This window comes from Notothenia rossii (assembly GCF_949606895.1).
Source record: "Notothenia rossii genome assembly, chromosome: 6".
In the NCBI taxonomy this organism is placed as follows: Eukaryota; Metazoa; Chordata; class Actinopteri; order Perciformes; family Nototheniidae; genus Notothenia; species Notothenia rossii.
This window is the reverse complement of record NC_136909.1, coordinates 5,736,080-5,759,271: the sequence shown is the minus strand read 5'-3', so window position 1 is coordinate 5,759,271 and position 23,192 is coordinate 5,736,080. Positions and strand designations below refer to the sequence as shown.

The 23,192-nt window shown below is 40.7% G+C and overlaps 2 protein-coding genes and 1 long non-coding RNA gene across 3 annotated transcripts in view; 2 read left to right on the top strand and 1 right to left on the bottom strand.

Moving 5' to 3' along the window:
- Positions 1 to 137: 137 nt before the first annotated feature.
- On the bottom strand, positions 138 to 1,284 carry LOC307042175. Its single transcript, XR_013809035.1, has 2 exons — positions 509 to 1,284; positions 138 to 288 (listed from the first exon to the last, which is right to left on the bottom strand). It is a non-coding gene; the product is annotated as an uncharacterized lncRNA (long non-coding RNA).
- Positions 1,285 to 5,544: 4,260 nt separating this feature from the next.
- LOC307045191 (uncharacterized protein) lies at positions 5,545 to 11,678 on the top strand. The gene is made up of 2 exons (XM_079690727.1): positions 5,545 to 6,060; positions 10,015 to 11,678. Exons 1-2 carry the CDS (start codon positions 5,811 to 5,813, stop codon positions 11,499 to 11,501), a joined length of 1,737 nt encoding a protein of 578 aa, XP_079546853.1. The 5' UTR covers positions 5,545 to 5,810; the 3' UTR covers positions 11,502 to 11,678.
- Positions 11,679 to 19,188: 7,510 nt separating this feature from the next.
- LOC307042923 (uncharacterized protein) overlaps positions 19,189 to 23,192 on the top strand; it is a gene marked incomplete at its 3' end in the record, with an annotated part of 4,402 nt that continues 398 nt past the window's right edge. The window contains exons 1-2 of the mRNA XM_079687082.1: positions 19,189 to 19,920; positions 22,744 to 23,180. Of these exons, the coding sequence (XP_079543208.1) occupies positions 19,728 to 19,920; positions 22,744 to 23,180 (630 nt within the window). The 5' untranslated portion in view covers positions 19,189 to 19,727. The remainder of the gene's footprint in view (positions 19,921 to 22,743; positions 23,181 to 23,192) is intronic.

Here is a 23,192-nt window from a genome sequence, read left to right as displayed (position 1 = left end):
TTACCATTAGTTCACAAATTCTTCATGTAAACTTAAGAGCACAGCTGTATGTTGAGTGTCAGCTTTGCTTGGTTCATCTTACGGGGGGGGGGGGGGCAGCTGCATGGATGTCGGTCCAGTCCACAATAATTTTGCAGTTGAAGGCAGAATGAATTTATTATTGACTCAGAATGAAGCACAACTTCATGTCATACAATACATTGACTTTATTTGTAATTGTGTAAAAAAAATATGAGCATTGATTAGCAAGCAGGACCTGGCAGGAACAGAGAATGGTGATGGATGGAGCTGGGAAGAGAGAAGAATAAAGAAAACAGATCAACTTTATTATCGGATATTACAAATTCAATTTCAAAACAAGTTGCCGCTCCTACAGTTTTCTAGTGTGTAAAGATGATTTCACATGACCAATGCAAAATATCACACTCAATACATGTGTGTCTCTGGGGGGTGCATTGTGCCTTTGATGTATATAAATAATATACCATAACCAAATACTATTACGTACAGTGGAAATCAGGTTGCCAGAGCAGGTCAGTCCAGTGTGCTTGTTCCTCAGGGTCTCAGCAGTTACAGGTGAGGTAAAGAAAATAAAAGAGAAAAAGGTCAGTAACAACACTTTAAAGTAACAACACTGAATAATTATCTCTTTTAATAATTTTCTCTCAGTAATCACTCAACTACTGTCTTTCCATCAAACAAATTGACTCACTCTCACTATCATCACAATCAAACACGTCCAGAAGAATGTCATGCAAAGCTGCCTGCCTTCCTTCCTTCCTTCGACTCTCCCTGAACTGCCTGATCTTTTAATGGTCAATGTTAACCATTTGTGCAGATAGCATGAAGTAGAAAAGATCCCCGATGCTAATGTGGCGTTAGCCTACCTCCCGCCCCCTTGGCCCCTGGTGGAGGGGGCGATAGGCTACTCTTCAAATGTTTCACAAAATACTTACCATCATGACTACTCTTACTGTTTAACATTTTTGGTTTACTTCATGTTAAGGCTAATACAAATGACAAGGCTAAGTAATGTAATGTAATGCTAACTAAAGTGCTCGCTACTAGCGATGTAGCTAACTTGACTATGTTCCATGCAAAACATGTATATTACCTGATATGTTTGGTCCTGGTCCTTTCACCAGACGGGAAGCGATAGAACGATCAAAGTGGTATGATCACTTTTGTGATTACAACCTGGTACAAAGCACACAGGCATCTTGTAAAAGTGAATTTATTGGAGCAATCTCTTATATTTATTGTAGGGAATAAATCAGTTATGAGATCTTCTTCTTCTTCTTTGCTTTAATTGCGAGTCGCAACCACCAGTCTTGGAGCATTATCACCTATGACGACATCACTTACGCGACCCAGAATACGATTTGGGATTTGTAGTCTTTCTAGTTGCGTATGTTTCATAGTCTTATATTTCAACAGTTTTACGACAAACTGTGACTTTTTTTTACATGGAAATGATTGTTTAAGATTGACAAACATCATATGTGTCATTCGTGGCACAATTCAAACGGGATCAAAAGATAACTTTTCTCTCTCCATTGACTTCAATGTATAATGTTCCGCTTCCGGGGTCCCATGGAGGCTCCCGGAAGGGGAGGGACTTCGCCTCGCTATAGCACTACACCCCAGCAATGTGTGTGAAAGACAATAGACTTTACAGCATGTTTGTTTTTTTGAAATTGAAGTTGCGTTGGTGTTTGTGTGTTGGTTGTTGACGGCAGTGTGTGCCAACCCTTGGTAAATGATTGCCCCCCCATTCGATTTGTTCTAGAGCCGACCCTGCTTCAGTCTGCGTACAAATGACACGACTTTGCAAAGGTGTGCAATAGATACGCAAACGTCCGTTTTTGCGTGCATATGATACTCCCACGTTACGTTTGTTATGAACGTATCTTAAATGAGTTTTTTTTCTACATATCTTTGCCATTTATTTAACCCTAACCCGAACCATAACCCAATAACATGCTGTGTCGTTTATTGCACCGCAAACAATAAAACTGTCATTGGAATGGCGATCAAGCCTGAAGCCACAGAGCTCTTTGTTTTAATGTTTGAGGTGCAATAAACGACACAGCAGCTTATATCCAGTCTCTGATTGTGTTGTCGTTATTATGAGAGTGCTCTCGTACTTGTTTGATTCTGAAATTGTATATTTATATAAATATATGTGTGTGTATATGTCCGCATATGTAGCCTGTTATTGTCTCATTATACCGCACTGTGAATGAATTAAAAGTAAATATATAAGTCGTCATGAACACATCTGTCCATCAGACAGAGTGCTGCTGTGCCTCCTGTCATCATTAATGGACGTCTCTTTAAAGTGACCGCTCAGAGGAGAGGACTTCTCATTTCTCTAACCGCCTGCTGCTTCCCCTCCTCTCTCCTCGGTTCCCCTCCTCGACTCCTCCGCTCGCATCTCCTGTGGGCGGGACTAAGTCACGAGGATAGGAGTCGAGTAGGGGAAATTAGAGAATTGAGAGGCCTTTCCTCTCATAGAACTTAATCATAGCCTGTTAAGACTTCACATAGGCGGTATAGATCTTCAGTTCTGCTGGACGCCTGCACATGAGGGGGTAAAAGGGAACGAGAGTGCTGATAAATTAGCAAAAAGTGCAATAAAAAAGGAAATAACATTACCAGTTCAACTTGGAAAAGGAGAAGGAAAAGCAGTAATTAAGAAAAAAGGGATGGAGATCTGGCAGAAAAGGTGGGAGAAAGACCAGAAAGGCAAAGACTATCACAAAGTTCAAAAGACAATTACAATGAATATTTATAAAGAAAGAAACAGAAGGGAGGAAATCATGATAGCTAGACTCAGAATAAATCACATTGAATGGTACGCCAATGACAAGTGTGGGAACTGTGGAGTTAAAGACAATGTAGAACATATCTTGTTACATTGTGACATCTATAAAGCTGAAAGAGAAAAACTAAAGTCTAAAGTTATAGAGGCAGAGAGTGAATGGAGTGTGGTTGGTATTTTGGGAACAAAAGGAAAGGAGTAAGAGCTACCAGAAAGGCAGTGTTTACCTTTCTGAGTGAAATGGAGTAGGACAAATAATTTAACATTAGGTCAGGAAAGATCATAGATTTTTATTTTGTTTTGTTTTATTTATTTTATGTTTTGTTGTTGATTTATTTATGTTTTGATTAAATCATAGATATATACGTCCATGAGTTAAGAGATGGAATGATATGATGATTCACACTCATGTACAGTAGGTGGCGGTATGCACCTTTAAAGTTGTTTGCAATCCGCCAAAAACCGAGAGAAGAAAAAGAAGAAGTTCTTCTAATGACTCCTTATCAGAGTGGGTTTAGAAGAGGGCGGAGTACTTTAGATCCACTGCTGTGCCTGGAGTCTGAAGTCAGGAAAGCCCAAGCGAACAAGGAGTGTGTTGTAGCTGTATTCTTTGATGTGGAAAAAGCTTACGATATGATGTGGAAGGAAGGATTATTAATAAAACTGGACATTATGGGTCTGGGAGGTAATGTATACAATTGGATTATGGATTTTTTGTTTGGCCGTGCCATCAGAGTCCGAGTTGGCAAGTCATATTCTCGAAGGCATGAAGTTGAAAATGGAACCCCGCAGGGGAGTGTCATCAGTCCTCTTTTATTTTCTATCATGATCAATGATATATATACACAAGTAGGATCTGATATTGGTAAGTCACTTTTTGCAGATGATGGAGCTATTTGGAAAAGGGGCAGAAATGTAAAATATTTTGTAGCTAAGATTCAGGAAGCCATTAGGGAAATTGAAAGCTGGTCTCTGACATGGGGGTTTAGATTGTCGGTGGAAAAAACTGAAACTTTATTTTTTACGAGGAAAAGGATAGGTGAGGAGGTTAGGTTAAAACTTTATGGACAAGATCTAAAGAAAGTGAAGACATTTAAATTTCTGGGAATATGGTTGGACGAGAGAGTCACATGGAGTACTCACATTGATAAAGTCGTAGATAAATGTAAAAGGGTTTTAAATGTTATGAGGTGCTTGGCAGGCACTAAGTGGGGGGCTGATAAAGCTGCTTTGAGGAACGTATACACGGCCTTAATTAGATCAGCCATAGAATACGGACTAATAGTGTATGGGTCAGCTGCATACTCTTCTCTTCAAAAATTAGATAGAGTCCAGGCACAAGCACTAAGGATATGCTGTGGGGCAGTAAGATCTACACCAGTGTCGGCACTTCAGGTAGAGGTCGGAGAAGTACCTATTTCTTTGAGGAGAAAGCAGTTAATTGTTAATTACTGGGCAAATCTACAGGGTCATAAAGATACTCACCCTACTAAACAAACTCTACAAACAAGTTGCGAAAGTAACAAAATAAAAAAAGAAAGTTTTTGTTTTTGTGTTTCGGAAATATGTAAGGAATTCAAAGTTAAAGAATGGAATATTAGTCCGACGGTGTTGTTATCAGCTGTTCCACCATGGTTGCTACCTCAACCTATAGTAGATTTATCACTATTGAAACGGGTACATTCAATGAAAAACAAATTCAATGTACAGGCTTATGTGAACACCGTTCTACATGAACAATATGGACACTTTATAAAAATATTTACTGATGGATCCAAAAATCCAGAAAATGGTCTAACGAGTTGTGCATTTTATGTTCCTGAGTTAAAAGTCAAAGTGGGAAAGCGTACAAGTGATCACATTGCAGTATATACAGTAGAGATGATGGCTATCTCTCTAGCACTTCAGTGGGTAGAGGAAATACAGCCAATGCGAGTGGTGATTTGCTCTGACTCCAGTGCAGCTCTGGAGAGTATAAACAACTTCTCTTCAGAATGTCGTCAGGATATTTTACATGAAATTTTACAAAGCATGTTTAGGTTAGTTCATCTGGGAATTGTTGTTCAATTTGTGTGGGTTCCAGCGCATGTGGGCATTAGAGGGAATGAAGTAGTGGATCAACTGGCAAAATGTGGTTTGAAAGCAAACCAGATTGATATTATGGTACCCATCAGTAGAGCAGAAGTCAAATCTTTTACTAAAGTGGTTATCAAGCAACAATGGCAAAAACTATGGGACAGTAACACCAAAGGAAGACATTTATATCAGATACAAAGGGAAGTAGGAACAGGAAGCACTTGGGGGAGTAGTAGAAGAGAGCAGAGCATCAACAGCAGGATAAAATTGGGACACTCTGGACTAAACTCATCACTGCATCTGATTGGAAAACATCCAAATGGCAATTGTGATGGTTGCCAACAACCAGAGACAATACATCATGTATTTTTTAGCTGCCCGGACTATAACAGACAAAGATTCATTCTGAAAACTGCACTGGAACAACTCAACATCAAGGACATGGATTTCAAGGCAATATTTGAAAGTAAATCAAGAAATGAAGCAAACAAGCTGATCTTCAAATTCCTCAAAAGCACTGGTCTGAGGACAAGGATTTAGTATGAACATTTAATAACTAAACAGTAGGTGGCGATATATGCTCCAAGTGGAAGCGATTCGCCATTAAAGAAAAGAAGAAGAAGAAGAAGAAGAAGAAGAAGAAGTTCTTTCTAACCTGGATCTGGATCCATGTTGCGTCTCATCGCTACGGTTCTCTCTCTCTCTCTCTCTCTCTCTCTCTCTCTCTCTGTGTGTGTGTTCCTGAGAAAGTGTGTGTGAGCTCCAGCTCCACTGATCCATCATCTGTGTATCTGGATAAACCTCTGAATGGACTCTGTGCTCTTTTTTCTGGAGCGTTTACCTCGGACTATAGGAGCTAGCTTAGCATAGCTGGAAACACGTTAGCAACACTAGTCAGATTGAGAGTTTGATGGAGAGAGAAACGGTGTGTTTAACGGAGTTTGCAGGAAAAGGTGATCTAGTAAACATGAGTAAAGTCCAAAAGCTGCTGTCGTTTAAGAAGCAGGGACTCACTGCTGCTACTGAAGAGATATTTGCCATGTTTGAAAAAACGATAGCAGAGCTCGAGGAGAAGCTGTCTTTTTCCAAAGAGAAGAACGAGAGACTCCAGAAACTACTGGACGCTGTTTTACAGCCTCAGCTTCGGATACACAGAGAAGGTATGTTCCCTCTACTCTTAATTAACAAAAGTTTAAACTCTTAGGTTACACTTAAGACTATTTATTAGTGCTGGGCAACGATTACACATTTGAATCATGATTAATCAAATCATGTTCTGTGATTAATTGCATTGTTATGCACAAAATTCAATAATGAATTCAAAGTAGTGTATTGCACACTTTTATTTTAAACAAATAAGGTTATTTTGAACAATAGTAGGCCTATTCCCTTTACAGAGTAGCATTTCAAATATTTCTTGTAAATCTCAAAAAACATTAATCTAATCAAATATAAAACCAAATCTATTTGCCACTGCCAGGGCATTCACGTTTTATCTAGTTTGCTATAGAAAACAAGTTAGCCTCCGAGTCCAGTGATAAGGAAATTCAACTTTATGGTGGTTACACATAACTCTGGTTCTATCAACTCTGCCGCCTGGACTAATTACAAATATCCATGTAAGAGTTTGTTACCTTTCTCCATGTTTCTGTCCCCACTAGTGTTGTCACGATACCAACATTTTTGTTTCGATACCAAGTCAATAATTACGATTTCCATACTTTTTTGATACTTTTCTTAAAAAAGGGGAAACCGTCTTAAATGTCATTATTGTGCTTTATTTCAAACCTGGACATTTTTTTCAGTCATAACACAAACTTTTGAACAATGAGAACAATAAATAAAATTAATTAAAGCAATGGCATTCAAGGTAAAATGGCAAGAGTTATGATATTAGGGTCATGTCGAGTCAGATCGCTATCCCTTTAAAGAGCAACTTCCAGGTTAAAGACACCTGTGAATAAATGTGTAGGAAAATGATGTATACACTAGATTTTCCCAAAAATATACATAAATATACACTACAGTGACATCTGGCGTCGTTTTTGTAAGACATTTTTACTTCCGCATCAAAAAAGCCTCCCCACGTGACCTCCCGCGTGTGACGTAACACGGGGGGGACACAAGGGGTAGAGCGGCCGGTGTAACGTATTAATAAACATGGATCCCAATGCTAGTTTCGACAGAGAAGACAGAGAAGAAGTTGAACATGTATATTCAAATGCATATGACGGACCACAACCTTATAATTATGAGCCTGCTTGGCGTCCAAGAGACCAGGAGCAGCCAAGGATTAGAAGAAATAACGGCCATCGGAGAGAAATTGAGCTGTGGTGTGAGGAGAACCAGTGGAGAACTGGTCAGCAACCTCGGTGAGTGACCGGCGTTAGCTAAAGAATGTTAGCTAACGTCACATCACAATATTGTAAAGTTAGCTATCATATATCAGGCTATAACTAAAGTAGCATTGATAATATAGTATCGTTACTGGCAGGACTGTTGATACTGATCCATAACAGAAACTAATGCGCAAGTATCAGCCGTATCTCGCGTTACCTAATGCAAATCCACACTACGTTACGGTGCTGTACCGGAGGGGAGAGAGAGAGCAGTGAAGGGGGGGAGAGAGATGTAATACGGTTTCCTGATAAACGTTACCTAATGCAACTCCACACTACCTTCGGAGCTGTACCGGAGGGGAGAGAGAGAGCAGTGAAGCTGCTGCTGCTGCTGCTGCTGCTGCTGCTGCTGCTGCTGCTGCTGCTGCTGCTGCTGCTGCTGCTGCCGGAGCTGATAAACAAGCTGTGTGTATTGACGGATCCACACTAGCTATCAGCCTCACACGGTCCTGGCTTCGATATCCCATACTGCACTCCCTCACATCACTTGACTCATAATCCTCCGGTCGAAAATGAGCGCCACAAACGACCGCGTTTTTCGTCACAGACGCAGCATTGAAGTCCCGTCTCTTTGTCTGCACAAAACGAACCCAGGACCGGAAGCTAGCTAGCTTTCTTTTCCTGTTAGGGAAATAGTGGACTTGATGTCCTGACAGGCTGGTATTTGTGCAACCTGCACAAACACAATACTGCACCATGATTACAAATGGTGAAATACAATGTAAAACTACCGAAAAATACCAGCTCACTAAAACACAACCGCTAAACACAACTGCTCAACGCAACTACTAACTATTCCCGCGGTCAGAGAGCGGAGATGTGTCCCCTTTGTGATGTAATATGACGTATGACCTTAAAAAAAAGCCGTTTTTAAGAGCAGAGCTAAAAATTGCTCCTTTCCCTCTGAATTCCTGCCCTTATGTCTCGTAAAACATATCAAATCCTGTTTCACTTTTTTTTTTTTTTATTGTAATTTTCAAGCAAGTTTAAGCATAAATGTTGGGTGGGGTGGCGCGCATGTGTGTGTGTGCATGGTAGAGAGAGCGAGAGTGTTTTGAAGTGAACGAAGCAGCAGCAAAATAGGTCTGTCGAGTGTCTTCAAAGTTAGATCTGTAACAAAGACCTTAATAAGTGCAACGGGCTCCCAAAGAAGAACTCACCTGTCTGCCTTATTGAAAAGTGGGTTATTAAACCCAAAGTTTGTTGCTTCGGCCCTGGTAGACTGCAGAGAGTCATCCCTTGTTTTCATCGTCTACGGTCTGGGAGCCAACAGGAAAGTTTAACACAAGAATACGTATGAACTAAAGTAGCAGCATAATCTCAAACAAGGAGCTTAGAGCGGCTGACATCGGCTGCAGGGAGTGGAGGCAGAGCGCTGAACACAATCAGGAAATACTGCTCCTATTAAACAATGTCATTCTTAACAGGTTAAAGTACCGATTCTAATTAAATGGAGGAATCATAACGTTTTTAACGGCAGGGTATAGCGATACCTTTCTAGTATCTGTGCACAGTGCAACACTAGTCCCCGCCACTTATTTTCTGTTTTGGTTCATGTGAGCACTGCAGCAGTCTAAAGCCCCTGACACACCAACCCGATATTGGCAGTCAGAGACCGTCAGAGGCAGTCAGGCTTCAGCTGGGAGAGACATACCGCAGTTCATTTCCTCATATTCCAAACGAGAAATTACGGTAGCAAATCACCCGGTTCTTTACGACCAGTCGATAATAATTTACCGGGATACAAACCGGAGGAACCAGGCATGGAGGGAGGTGGCAGAGACAGTGGGTGAAACTGGTAGGTTTTCGACTGTTTGGGGAGTTTATATCCAGTTTACTTCGTTTAAACATTGCTAGCAAGCATAGACAGTATCTTTAGCCAGCATGGAATGTAGCATAAAATAGCACCATAGACATTAATCTTATAAATGTTCATCATAGCCCTTCCCGCTGACACTTTACCTCTGCCACATCATAGACTATATGCATCACATTAATGCACACAATGTCATACTCCTTTCTGCAAATGTTCTGAGTGGAGAAGAACCGGGGTTTATTGCTTTGTATGTCGGGGGCGGGAGATTCATGTGACTGGTTGTTGGTCGCGTTGCGCAAAAAATCCCCAAGCTTTCAGTCACGCCCAGCTCCAAGATTTTCAAGATTTTTTTAAAGCTGCTGTGTGGAAGGGCCGTCAGAGCTAACGCTGTACTGGAGAGAATATGTGTAACATAATGTCCTTGCGGTAAACCCTGCGAGAGAGAAATGTTTGAGCTTCATACTGTTTCAGAAATAATGCTTGAAGTGGTTTGGAACATAATATGACATTTAATTACAGCAGCGTTTAGTTGAGTTTCTCCAAGTAGAAAACTCTCTTAGCAGGGGAAAGCTACATGACGCTACAAAGGGGCGTGGCTAGCAGCAGCTATTCCATTTAAAGCAGAATCAGCCTTTTTGGAACAAAGCTGGAATAGAGGGTATGAGTAGTATGAGGTGTTTTCAAATATAGCATAGGTCCACTTTAAATAAGGTTTAAATGTAGGATTTTTTATTTGTAATAGAGTATTACCATTCTAGAGGCGTAGTGTAGCTGTGAATGATCCCAAATACAGTGCATTAATTAGGGCTGCAAAATGTCTCCCATTTTAATGATGATTCGATTTTTCAATGCTAACACTTCACAGTTTTTTCTGACTGTGTGTTTCCTGTTTCCTGCAGACGTACAGCTGCTGGTGGTGGTTAAAGAAGAGCTTCTCCCTGACCAGCAGGAGTGGAGCACCAGTCTGGACCAGGAGGACCCAGAGTCCCCCCGATACATTAAGCAAGAACAGGAGGAACTCAGGATCAGTCAGGAGAGACAGCAGCTTCAGGAGCTGGAAGAGGCTGATATCATCAAGTCCACTTTCACTCCTGACCCTGTGAAGAGTGAATATGATAAAGAGAAACCTCAGTCCTCACAGCCTCATCAAAGACAAACTGAACACATGGAAACAGAAGCTGATGGAGATGACTGTCGAGGACCAGAACCTGCCAGGAACTCAGTTCCAGAAAGTAGTTTACAACCAAAGACTGAGGACAACACTGGAGACTCTTCTGAACCTGAATCTGGAGACTCATCTGAACCTGACATTGAAGACAGTGCTGATTGGAAGGAGACCAGAGAACCTGTGACAGACTCAACCTCACTGAAAAATAGACAAGAATCTGTCAGTGATTCAAGCCGTAGTGCTGTAAAGAAACAATTTGGCTGCTCTGTGTGTACAAAATCTTTTACATATAGAAGTCATGTTCAGCGACACATGAGAGTACACACACGAGAGAAACCCTTTAGCTGCTCAGTTTGTGCCAAATCTTTTGCAGTGAATGAAACTTTAAAAAAACACATGAGAATCCACACAGGAGAGAAACCATACAGATGCTCAGTCTGTAAGAAACCTTTTTCACAGAGAGAAAATGTAAAGGACCACATGAGAATCCACACAGGAGAGAAACCATACAGATGCTCAGTCTGTAAGAAAGCTTTTTCACATAATAGAAATTTAAAGACACACATGAGAGTCCACACAGGAGAGAAACCACACAGCTGCTCAGTCTGTAAGAAAGCTTTTTCACAGAATAGAAATTTAAAGATACACATGAGTGTCCACACAGGAGATAAACCACACAGCTGCTCAGTCTGTAAGAAAGCTTTTTCACAGAATAGAAATTTAAAGATACACATGAGTGTCCACACAGGAGTGAAACCACACAGCTGCTCAGTCTGTCAGAAAGCTTTTTCACAAAGTGGAGGTTTAAGAAAACACATGAGAGTCCACACAGGAGAGAAACCATACAGATGCTCAGTCTGTAAGAAACCTTTTTCACAGAGAACACATTTAAAGACACACATGAGAGTCCACACAGGAGTGAAACCACACAGCTGCTCAGTCTGTCAGAAAGCTTTTTCACAAAGTGGAGGTTTAAGAAAACACATGAGAGTCCACACAGGAGAGGAAATATACAGCTGCAATGTTTGTGACAAAAGATTTCAATGTCGTAGTGATTTCAAAAGACACAAGTGTGTTGGTCGTCAGTCGTCACAGCTTAATGACATTCATACTGAGGATAACAGAGATGCAGAGCCTCCAATCAGCAGCTCAGATGCACACATGGAAAGAGAACCTGATGGAGAGGACAATGAATGTCTTATGAAAGTTCACATATGAGAAAATTCTGTCTGACTGGATTAACATTGTTTCACAACATTCATATAAGACTTAAATGAAGTCCATCTTTATCAACATAAGTGGAGAATATGTTTAACCTGTTAGGCCCCAAGCCTGTTTTTCAGGTTTCAGGCTCGAAAATGACATTCCCAGAACAAATGACCATAACTTATCTTCTAAAAGGGTTAAATTAATAATATTTTTTTTCAAAGTAATGATAAACCTGTGAGTTGGATGTAGAAAAGTCAGAATCAATATAGATGTTTTTTATTTTAAAGAAAATTCAGAGTGAACATGGTAAAAAACTGTAAATTATAGTGTCCGTCCAAAACATATGTTTTACTTATAATGAAAACTAACCTTGGATGATGGGTTAGTAGACTAAAAGCTTTAGGAATCCAAAGTACAACATATAATAAGTACCCTGTATCAAGATTGATGCAAAACAAGTGATATTTGACATTTATAGACAGATTTAGCAAAAACAAACCTCTTCTGGGGCCATTTGGGTGGATTTTCCATATCTCTGGCCCCCCTTGTTCGATTTTGACATGTGACATCTCTTTCTGACCGTTAGAGCCAATATAATCCAAGGGAAATCGTCCCGCATACACTCATGTTAAAAAAAGGTGGCGTCTCTGCGTATGTTAGCTTGCAGCAGAGGGGAGAAATATCCCTGCTCTGATATAAAGCAACTGAAAAGCTGTTTTATTGCTCATGGATTATCAGAACATTTCAAAGGGGACGCAGCCACATTTTTATATTAACCTATGGATGAACTACAGCATCGTTTTTATTGTTTTAATGCCATTGAAGACCAGTTTAGACCAGACAAATACGAAGGTAAGCCATGTTAGCGTTGTGGGCTACCTAGCGCCACTTGTTTTGATGTACGTGTTTGTTGATAACGTCGCGAGTTTGTATCTTTCAGTGTTAAGATGGGCATTCTGTGTCTCCTTGCGATCATAAACGATGTGCTGGATGTGCACCTAGGATAAGTAATAAGGGAGCTAGGAGTGATTATCGGCGCAGTAATAGGTTAGCATTTTTCGCTCAGGGGTCATTTAGATGCTTCTTATGAGACTTGTGTTTTGTTTTGGTAAAAATGGTTTGTGTCATCAGTTAGCTGAAATTATTCCCGTTAATCTGGTATAACACAATAATAGGTTCTTAAATATTAAGATCCCCTGAGACACAGTGTCGTGAAAAAAGAAAAAAGTACCCGCCGACGGGGACCTTGGGGCTTAACAGGTTAATGTTTTTGTCATACTGATTTATACGTTAACCACTGACTGTTGATGAACCATTTTATATTGGATTAAGGGCTCCAAGTTTCCATATAGAGATATAGGATGATTTGATGTGTTGTTCTTTATCTCTAAATGTTTTTTTTATCATTGCTGTCCTGTTAATGAGTCCTGTTTTACATAAATGAACCTGTTATCTGATTGTTTTTGCTTCTGTAACTCTAAGGGAATACATTTGCCTATTTTGTATCCGGACTACCCAATACCGTTACATTTAATACGTTACTCCCTAAGCCTGATTTCACCCACCTGCAACCGATTCACTAATAATCACAAATGTTCATTTCTTTGACCCCTTGACTCGGCTATTTCTTGTTTAATAATCTGACGGACGGACAACTTCTCACTTCACAAAAGAAGAAATCTAGATCGCAAAATAATTAAATAAGTGAGTGCCTGTTTTTCCTGGCCAAGGACAGGTTCCTTGAACACAACACGAGCGTAACGTGTCTTCACGTGGTTATGTCTCGTCTGAAAGGAGTGCTAGATGGTAAGTATTTTGAGAAGAGTACTGTCACACCGGTGTGATAATTCTATAACACACCGTTTAATCCCGGGTACACCCTCCACCGGGGTCTCCAGGGCGGGTGCCGATGCTAATGTAGGCTACATCGGAAATCTTTTTTCTACTTCATGCTATCTGCACAAATGGTTAACATTGAAAATAAAAAATATCAGGCAGTTCAGGGAGAGTCGAAGTCAGGCAGGCAGGCAGCTTTGCATGACATTCTTCAGGACGTGTTTCATTGTGATGATAGCGAGGGTGAGTCATTCTGCTTTTTGGCAAGACAGTACAGTAGTTGAGTGATTACTGAGAGAAAAATATTCAAAGAGATAATTTATTCAAAGTGTTTCAAGTGTTGTTACTTTAAAGTGTTGTTACTGACCCTTTTCTCTTTTATTTTCTTTGCCTCCCCTGTAACTGCTGAGACCTTGAGGAACATGCACACTGGACTGACCTGCTCTGGCAACCTGTTTTCCACTGTACGTATTTGGTTATGGTATATTATTTAGATACATAAAAGGCACAATGCACCCCCCCAGAGCTGCACCCCATATAGACATACATGTATTGAGTGTGATATTTTGCATAGGTCATGTGAAATCATCTTTACACACTTGAAAACTCTGACTGGAAGTTACACTGCAGATGTAAACGTTTATAAACACAGCTCAAGTCTTTCACAGCCATAAATGTTCCTCTGTGTCACCTTGTTTATTATCTTTAGTGGCAGTAATCAAATCAAATCTATCAATACATATTTGGAACAAGGACCCTTAGTCACGAATATACAGGACTATCTCAGAAAATTAGAATATTGTGATAAAGTTCTTTATTTTCTGTAATGCAATTAAAAAAACAAAAATGTCATACATTCTGGATTCATTACAAATCAACTGAAATATTGCAAGCCTTTTATTATTTTAATATTGCTGATTATGGCATACAGCTTAAGAAAACTCAAAAATCCTATCTCAAAAAATTAGAATAGTTCCTCAGACCAAGTAAAAAAAAAAGATTTATAACAGCAAAACACAATCAAACATTTGAAAATGTCCATTAATGCACTCAGTACTTGGTTGGGAATCCTTTTGCACGGATTACTGCATCAATGCGGCGTGGCATGGAGGCAATCAGCCTGTGGCATTGCTGAGGTGTTATGGATGCCCAGGATGCTTCAATAGCGGCCTTTAGCTCATTAGCATTGTTGGGTCTGGTGTCTTTCAGCTTCTTCTTCACAATACCCCACATATTCTCTATGGGGTTCAGGTCAGGGGAATTTGCAGGCCAATCGAGGACAGTAATGCCATGGTCAGTACACCAGTTACTGGTGGTTTTGGCACTGTGGGCAGGTGCCAGATCATGCTGGAAAATGAATTCCTCATCTCCATAGAGCTTTTCAGCAGACAGAAGCATGTAGTGCTCTAAAATCTCTTGGTACAGAGCTGCATTTACTCTGGGCTTGATGAAACATAGTGGACCAACACCAGCAGCTGACATGGCTCCCCAAACCATCGCTGACTGTGGGAACTTCACACTGGATTTCAAGCAACTTGGATTTTGCTCCTCTCCAGCCTTTCTCCAGACTCTGGCGCCTTGACTTCCAAATGAAATACAAAACTTGCTTTCGTCTGAAAAGAGGACTTTGGACCACTGTGCAACTGTCCAGTGCTTCTTTTCCTTAGCCCAAGTCAGACGCCTCTTCCGTTGTCTTGAGTTCAGAAGTGGCTTGACCATGGGAATACGGCTATTGTAGCCCATTTCCCGGACACGTCTGTGAACAGTGACTTTTGATACCTGGACTCCAGCTTCAGTCCACTGTCTTTGAAGCTCCCCCAAATTCTGGAAGCGACTCTTCTTCACAATGCTGTTAAGGCTGCGGTCATCTCTCTTGGTTGTGCAGCGTTTCCTGCCACATTTCCCCCTTCCAACAGACTTTTTGTGGATGTGCTTTGAAACTGCACTCTGTGAACAGCTTGCTCTTTGAGAAATTTCTTTTTGTGTCTTACCCTCCTGATGGAGGGTGTCAATGACGGTCCTCTGGACAGCAGTCAGATCAGCAGTCTTCCCCATACTTGTGATTTAGTTTACTGAACCAAGCTGAATGTTTTTCAAGGCTCAGGAAACCCTTGCAGGTGTTTCGAGTTAATTAGACGATTCAAGTGATTCGTTGAACACCCTACTAGTATACTTTTTCATGATATTCTAATATTTAGAGATAGGATATTTGAGTTTTCTTAAGCTGTATGCCATAATCAGCAATATTAAAATAATAAAAGGCTTGCAATATTTCAGTTGATTTGTAATGAATCCAGAATGTATGACATTTTTGTTTTTTTAATTGCATTACAGAAAATAAAGAACTTTATCACAATATTCTAATTTTCTGAGACAGTCCTGTAATGGGTTGATTGTCAGACAAATGATTGTATACATATTTTCCTAATGATGTTTTGTCTCCACAGTTTGGTTGGACTTATGTGACTCTGCTGATCGTGGTGACTCAGTCTCACCTCATCATTCACAACCTGTTTGAGGGGATGATCTGGTAAATAAACAGTCCTTTATCATCTTCACATAGATAAAGCTTCACCTTAATAATTTCTTAAGTTTCTGTCTTTAAAAAGAAAATATTCCACTGTGTTTTACCATTTCAATAAACTTGAACATTTTTCACATTTTCACATTATACTCACACTGGGCCTCATTGAATTTAAAGCTCTCATGTCATGCTTTTCCGGTTATTACCCGTCCCCTTGTGTGTTATGAAGGTTTTTCTGCATGTAAACGGTCTGCAGAGTCAAAAAACCTCAAAGTACACCCTGTAGTGAGTAAAACTCTAACACAGAAAAGACCTGTCTATGCTGCCCCAGAACGCCTCGTTCGAAATTTCTAATTTTCCAATGTTTTCTTCCTGGGTATCGTGACGTAGGGATACCCAGTAGCCACGCCCAGAGCTATGGCCGCAGCCTCTGCCAGCCGAACATATATACTGTTGGAAGCTCAGGTTCAGTTCAAAACTGTATCCAGTCATGCCAACGAGGGTCTGTTTCCTGTCTTGTGAGGGGAAATCTTCAATGTATGCCTTAACGAGGGCAGAAACCACGACGAAGTCAGTGCTTGAAATTTCTTGTTAACACTGTTCCTTCAGATGTTCGAGTGCAGGGCACACAGTACAAACATTGCAGCGATTCATGCTGGATATGCACAGCGTAGGACACTGAAGGACGATGCCGTTCCTACTTTGTTTGGACCAGCGGGAGATTCGGGTACACAATCTGTAAGTACGCATAGTTGTTTGTGTATTTATGATGTTTAAAACAAACAAGGTATCGACCACGACTGTTTAAATGGGTAAAGGTTTTTGGGCTGCTAAGCCATTGACACAGTGCTAACTGGGCTAACTAAGTTGCTAGCATTTCCATATATCAACTCCAATGTCAGCAGATGGCCCAACCCACTCTCACGGCATTTCGTGTTATAGTCACAACATTTAATCTATTGATTCGTGTTCACCAACACGATTATCCCCCTTTTTTCATGTCACACTGAACGATTTTAAAAGCAATGTATTTCTACTGGTAATGTGTTTCGTGCCTGTGTCAGTACCATATGTGTTCGCCCTACCATATGTGTTCGGGGTCCGTCGCTTACCGATGACGTCACGCATTGGGATTGGCTGTACGGTAATCGCACGCTGATTGGTGTAACTAGGGGCACTGACTATGCTATACCGGTATAACGGGAATAACAGGTCACAACCGTAAGCGACCTGTTATCATTCAGGAAACAACAGCGAAGCATCTGGGGTGTTTTCTCCACATAACTGCTCACGTCACTGTCACTAGTATTTATTTATACATACTAGGGCTGTACCCAAATATCAGAATATTCGTTCGTTGGAGTACTATTCGTTTTGTAATCTCCAATATCAACGTAAGAGCTTGTGCCTCTTCGGGGGGTGCTAACACTTAACCATAAACGTTATTGTTTACTTTCTCTGTCTTGCTATGGCACTTTCTCATTTCCCCCTCCTCGACTCCTCGACTCCTCGGTCCTCCGGTAGTGACCTGGAAATGAATTTCAGCGCGCCATGTTGAAGGACATCTAATTTCTCTAAATGCACTTCAAGGACCGAGGATCGAGCGTCGAGGAGGCTCTCTGGAGGAGCTATAACCGAGGATACACGGATGGGTCCTCCACGGCTCCTTCGTAGATGCATTTCCGGGAACAGAGATGTTTCAAATCGTGACGTCTATGGTCATGACGCACGGCAAATGGAAAATGTAACCGGGGTGAAAAGGGTGTTACTTACTTTACTTAATTATGAATGTTGTTACATCAAGGCTGAAAATTCGTTTTTTTTAATATGATATTTGTATTATATTTGCATTTACTCTTGTGGAAGTGCACATCCCCTGTCCTCCACCAGGGGGTACTGCAGCACCCTCAGCACCCCTACTTCCCACGGCCCTGGCACTACACCCCAGCAATGTGTGTGAAAGACAATAGACTTTACAGCATGTTTTTTGAAATTGAAGTTGCGTTGGTTGTTGACGGCAGTGTGTGCCAACCCTTGGTAAATGATTGCCCCCCCATTCGATTTGTTCTAGAGCCAACCCTACTTCAGTCTGCGTACAAATGACACGACTTTGCAAAGGCGTGCAATAGATACGCAGACGTCCGTTTTTGCGTGCATATGATACTCCCACGTTACGTTTGTTATGAACGTATCTTAAATGCGTTTACTTTCTACATATCTTTGCCATTTATTTAACCCTAACCCGAACCATAACCCAATAAGCTGCTGTGTCGTTTATTGCGCCGCAAACATTAAAACTGTCATTGGAACGGCGATCAAGCCTGAAGCCACAGATCTCTTTGTTTTAATGTTTGAGGTGCGATAAACGACACAGCAGCTTATATCCAGTCTCTGATTGTGTTGTCGTTATTATGAGAGTGCTCTCGTACTTGTTTGATTCTGAAATTGTATATTTATATAAATATATGTGTGTGTATATGTCCGCATATATAGCCTGTTATTGTCTCATTATACCGCACTGTGAATGAATTAAAAGTAGATATATAAGTCGTCATGAACACATCTGTCCATCAGACAGAGTGCTGCTGTGCCTCCTGTCATCATTAATGGACGTCTCTTTAAAATGACCGCTCAGAGGAGAGGATTTCTCATTTCTCTAACCGCCTGCTGCTTCCCCTCCTCTCTCCTCGGTTCCCCTCCTCGACTCCTCCGCTCACATCTCCTGTGGGCGGGACTAAGTCACGAGGATAGGAGTCGAGGAGGGGAAATTAGAGAATTGAGAAGCCTTTCCTCTCATAGAACTTAATCATAGCCTGTTAAGACTTCACAGAGGCGGTATAGATCTTCAGTTCTGCTGGACGCCTGCACATGAGGGGGTAAAAGGGAACGAGAGTGCTGATAAGTTAGCAAAAAGTGCAATACAAAAGGAAATAACATTACCAGTTCAACTTGGAAAAGGAGAAGGAAAAGCAGTAATTAAGAAAAAAGGGATGGAGATCTGGCAGAAAAGGTGGGAGAAAGACCAGAAAGGCAAAGACTATCACAAAGTTCAAAAGACAATTACAATGAATATTTATAAAGAAAGAAACAGAAGGGAGGAAATCATGATAGCTAGACTCAGAATAAATCACATTGAATGGTACGCCAATGACAAGTGTGGGAACTGTGGAGTTAAAGATAATGTAGAACATATCTTGTTACATTGTGACATCTATAAAGCTGAAAGAGAAAAACTAAAGGCTAAAGTTATAGAGGCAGAGAGTGAATGGAGTGTGGTTGGTGTTTTGGGAACAAAAGGAAAGGAGTAAGAGCTACCAGAAAGGCAGTGTTTACCTTTCTGAGTGAAATGGGGTAGGACAAATAATCTAACATTAGGTCAGGAAAGATCATAGATTTTTATTTTGTTTTGTTTTATTTATTATATGTTTTTTCTTGATTTATTTATTTTTTGATTAGATCATAGATAGATACGTCCATGAGTTAAGAGATGGAATGATGATTCACACATGTACAGTAGGTGGCGGTATGGACCTTTAGAGTTGTTTGCAATCCGCCAAAAACCGAGAGAAGAAGAAGAAGAAGGTCTTTCTAACCTGGATCCATGTGGCGCCTCGTCGCTACGGTTCTCTCTCTGTGTGTTCCTGAGAAAGTGTTTGTGAGCTCCAGCACTACTGATCCATCATCTGTGTGTCTGGATAAACCTCTGAATGGACTCTGTGCTCTTTTTTCTGGAGCGTTTACCTCGGACTATAGGAGCTAGCTTAGCATGCTAGCTGGAAACACGTTAGCAACACTAGTCAGATTGAGAGTTTGATGGAGAGAGAAACGGTGTGTTTAACGGAGTTTGCAGGAAAAGGTGATCTAGGTCTGGAAACATGAGTAAAGTCCAAAAGCTGCTGTCGTTGAAGAAGCAGCGACTCACTGCTGCTGCTGAAGAGATATTTGCTCTGTTTGAAAAAACGATAGCAGAGCTCGAGGAGGAGCTGTCTCTTTCCAAAGAGGAGAACGAGAGACTCCAGAAACTACTGGACGCTGCTTTACAGCCTCAGCTTCGGATACACAGAGCAGGTCTGTTCCCTTTACTCTTAATTAACACTTTAAACCAGGGGTGTCCAAACTACGGCCCGGGGGCCAAATGCGCATTTTGAATTGGCCCTCAGCTAATTCAAAATGTATGATGAAATATGGCCCACAACAAATGAAACTTATATTGTACTTCTTAAATATATATGTAAACATATATTACACATTAGTAGTATTCATGTGTTAATAAGCCCACTTTTAAAATAAATTCAGTCAATTCATGTTGATAACATTTTCTAACAAATCTTAGTTGATACAAAAAAGCCAAATAACTTATTTACATAACAAGCTTGAAATAGAACCTATGTCATATTATAATCACTCTGAGACTTCTGTTTTTAAGGGATGAGCTGCCAACAAGATAAATGAAACCCTATAGAGATCTGTGATGTAGGCGGTTTTTTTCTTAAAGCATATTCATGTATCGAGCCTAATTTACCTACATGTTGCTAACTTATAAGGCGATATACCTCACCTTTATGAGTGGCCCAGCCCTTCGTATATTTTTCTGTATGTGGCCCTCGGTGAAAAAAGTTTGGACACCCCTGCTTTAAACTCTTAGGTAACACTTAAGACTATTTATTAGTTCTGGGCAACGATTAAACATTTTAATCATGATTAATCAAATCATTTTCTGTGATTAATTGCACTGTTATGCACAAAATTCAATAATTAATTCAAAAGTAGTGTATTTCACACTTTTATTTTAAACAAATAAGGTTATTTTGAACAATAGTAGGCCTATTCCCTTTACAGAGAAGCATTTCAAATATTTCTTGTAAATCTCCAAAAACATTAATGTAATCAAATATAAAACCAAAGCTATTTGCCACTGCCAGGGCATTCACGTTGTATCTAGTTTGCTATAGAAAACAAGTTAGCCTCCGAGTCCAGTGATAAGGAAATTCAACTTTATGGTGGTTACACATAACTCTGGTTCTATCAACTCTGCCGCCTGTCAGGTGATCATGTAGAGCTGTGTGTCTCCCTCAAGCTCAGCAGCTGATTGGATCTCTGATCCCTCTCTCTCGTCCGGTTATACTTCACTCGCATTTATGTCCATATCGATCAGATCCAGCTCTCCTGATCGGCCTTTATAGAGAGCACCGATCAAACTATTAAAAGTGAATATCGGCCGTTAATGATCGGCGGCCAATCAATCGGAGCATCCCTAATTATTACCACACATTTTGACCGGCAGGCTTTGAATTGACCGTTTTTTTATAAATTTGACCAGCTAAAAACCGGTAATTACCGGCTAACGGAAACCCTGGTTCCAACCTATCGTCTCTGTCTCTTACATTAGCAAGCATCGCTAACACTCAACGCTGTACTGGAGAGAATATGTGTAACATAATGTCCTTGCGGTAAACCCTGCGAGAGAGAAACGTTTGAGCTTCATACTGTTTCAGAAATAATGCTTATAGTGGTTTGGAGCATAATATGCAGGGGTGCACATAACTTTTTTGCCCTGGTTCTCAAAGGAGCACCTGGAGATGTTGCTTGGTGCTCATCCTTAAAATGAAATAAACCGTAACTTTTGAGGGGGTCTTGACTTTATTTGCCAGACACATGGCACTGAACACACATGCAGAGGTGAACACAAAACACACATGCAGAGGTGAACACAAAACACACATGCAGAGGTGAACACAAGACAACATTAGCACGACCAGTAATCCTACAAGCTGTCATCACTACCCTCCTGACTGTTCTCCTCAGTGTCTTCCTCTCTGTCAGACATGGTAGCTAATGATGTAGGCCTACTTCTTTCTCTCTGGTTGAGTCTGGATTAGCTGCTTGCATCCACAAGTCAACAGCTGGTTTTGGGTCAAATGTCTCTGTTGTGATCATCTTAGACAAGTGGATGTAATCAAATAAGTATGTGAACATAACCAATAACCTACCATAGCCAATAACAAATGAATGTAACTTATTTTATTTGTGTTGTTCATTCATATCTTATTTTACCTTAACATTTATTTATTTATGCATTTTTTTTTTATCTCCAGTTTTAAAGGATATTTTTGGTTACTGTCCTATAGTATACATTGGAATGATTTCAAACCTGTTTATCCCAATAATTATAAAGGAGTGCCTTGGAAATATTTTTTTACATAAATTGTGACCAAACCGTTTGAACTTAGACTAAAGTGAACTATCTAAACACTCAAGAGTCCTTTACCTCACTGAGCTGTAGTTATCAGCCTCTCAGTCTGACTGGAGAGGACTCTCCCTCCACATTATTGTAGAAACATCTTCTTATATCCGTTAGAGCAGCTAGCACCAGATTCTAATAACAACAGCGCCGGTGTGTATCGGGCGCACCTGCGCACCAGTTATGTGCAGCCCTGATAATATGGCATTTAATCACAGCAGCGTTTAGCTGAGTTTCTTCCAGTATAAAACTCTCTTAGCAGGGGAAAGCTGCATGACGCTACAAAGGGGCGTGGCTAGCAGCAGCTGTTCCATTTAAAGCAGAATCAGCCTTTTTTCGAACAGGGCTGGAAGAGAGGGGTATGAGTAGTATGAGACACGGCTACAATGGTTAGGTATGGCCCTATAATATATTTTTCAAATATAGCATAATAGGTCCACTTTAAATAAGGTTTAAATGCAGGATTTTTATTTGTAATAGAGTATTACCATTCTAGAGGCGTAGTGTAGCTGTGAACGATCCCAAATACAATGCATTAATTAGGGCTGCAAAATGTCTCCCATATGAATGATGATTAGATTTTTCAATGCTAACACTTAACAGTTTTTTCTGACTGTGTGTTTCCTGTTTCCTGCCGGTTGTGGTTAAAGAAGAGCGTCTCCCTGACCAGCAGGAGTGGAGCACGAGTCTGGACCAGGAGGACCCAGAGTCCACCCCACACATTAAGCAAGAACAGGAGGAACTCAGGATCAGTCAGGAGAGAGAGCAGCTTCAGGAGCTGGAGGAGGCTGATATCACCAAGTCCACTTTCACTGCTGACCCTGTGAAGAGTGAAGATGATAAAGAGAAACCTCAGTCCTCACAGCCTCATCAAAGACAAACTGAACACATGGAAACAGAAGCTGATGGAGATGACTGTCGAGGACCAGAACCAGCCAGGAACTCAGATCCAGAAAGCAGTTTGCAACCAAAGACTGAGGACAACACTGGAGACTCATCTGAACCTGACACTGAAGACAGTGCTGATTGGAAGGAGACCAGAGAACCTGCGACAGACTCAACCTCACTGAAAAATAGACAAGAATCTGTCAGTGATTCA

Bases quoted from the DNA above. Each gene is read 5' to 3' on its own strand.
- LOC307045191 (XM_079690727.1), top strand. From the start codon at position 5,811: ATGGAGAGAGAAACGGTGTGTTTAACGGAGTTTGCAGGAAAAGGTGAT. The intron at 6,061-10,014 runs GTATGTTCCCTC...TGTTTCCTGCAG, and splicing joins GCTTCGGATACACAGAGAAG to ACGTACAGCTGCTGGTGGTG.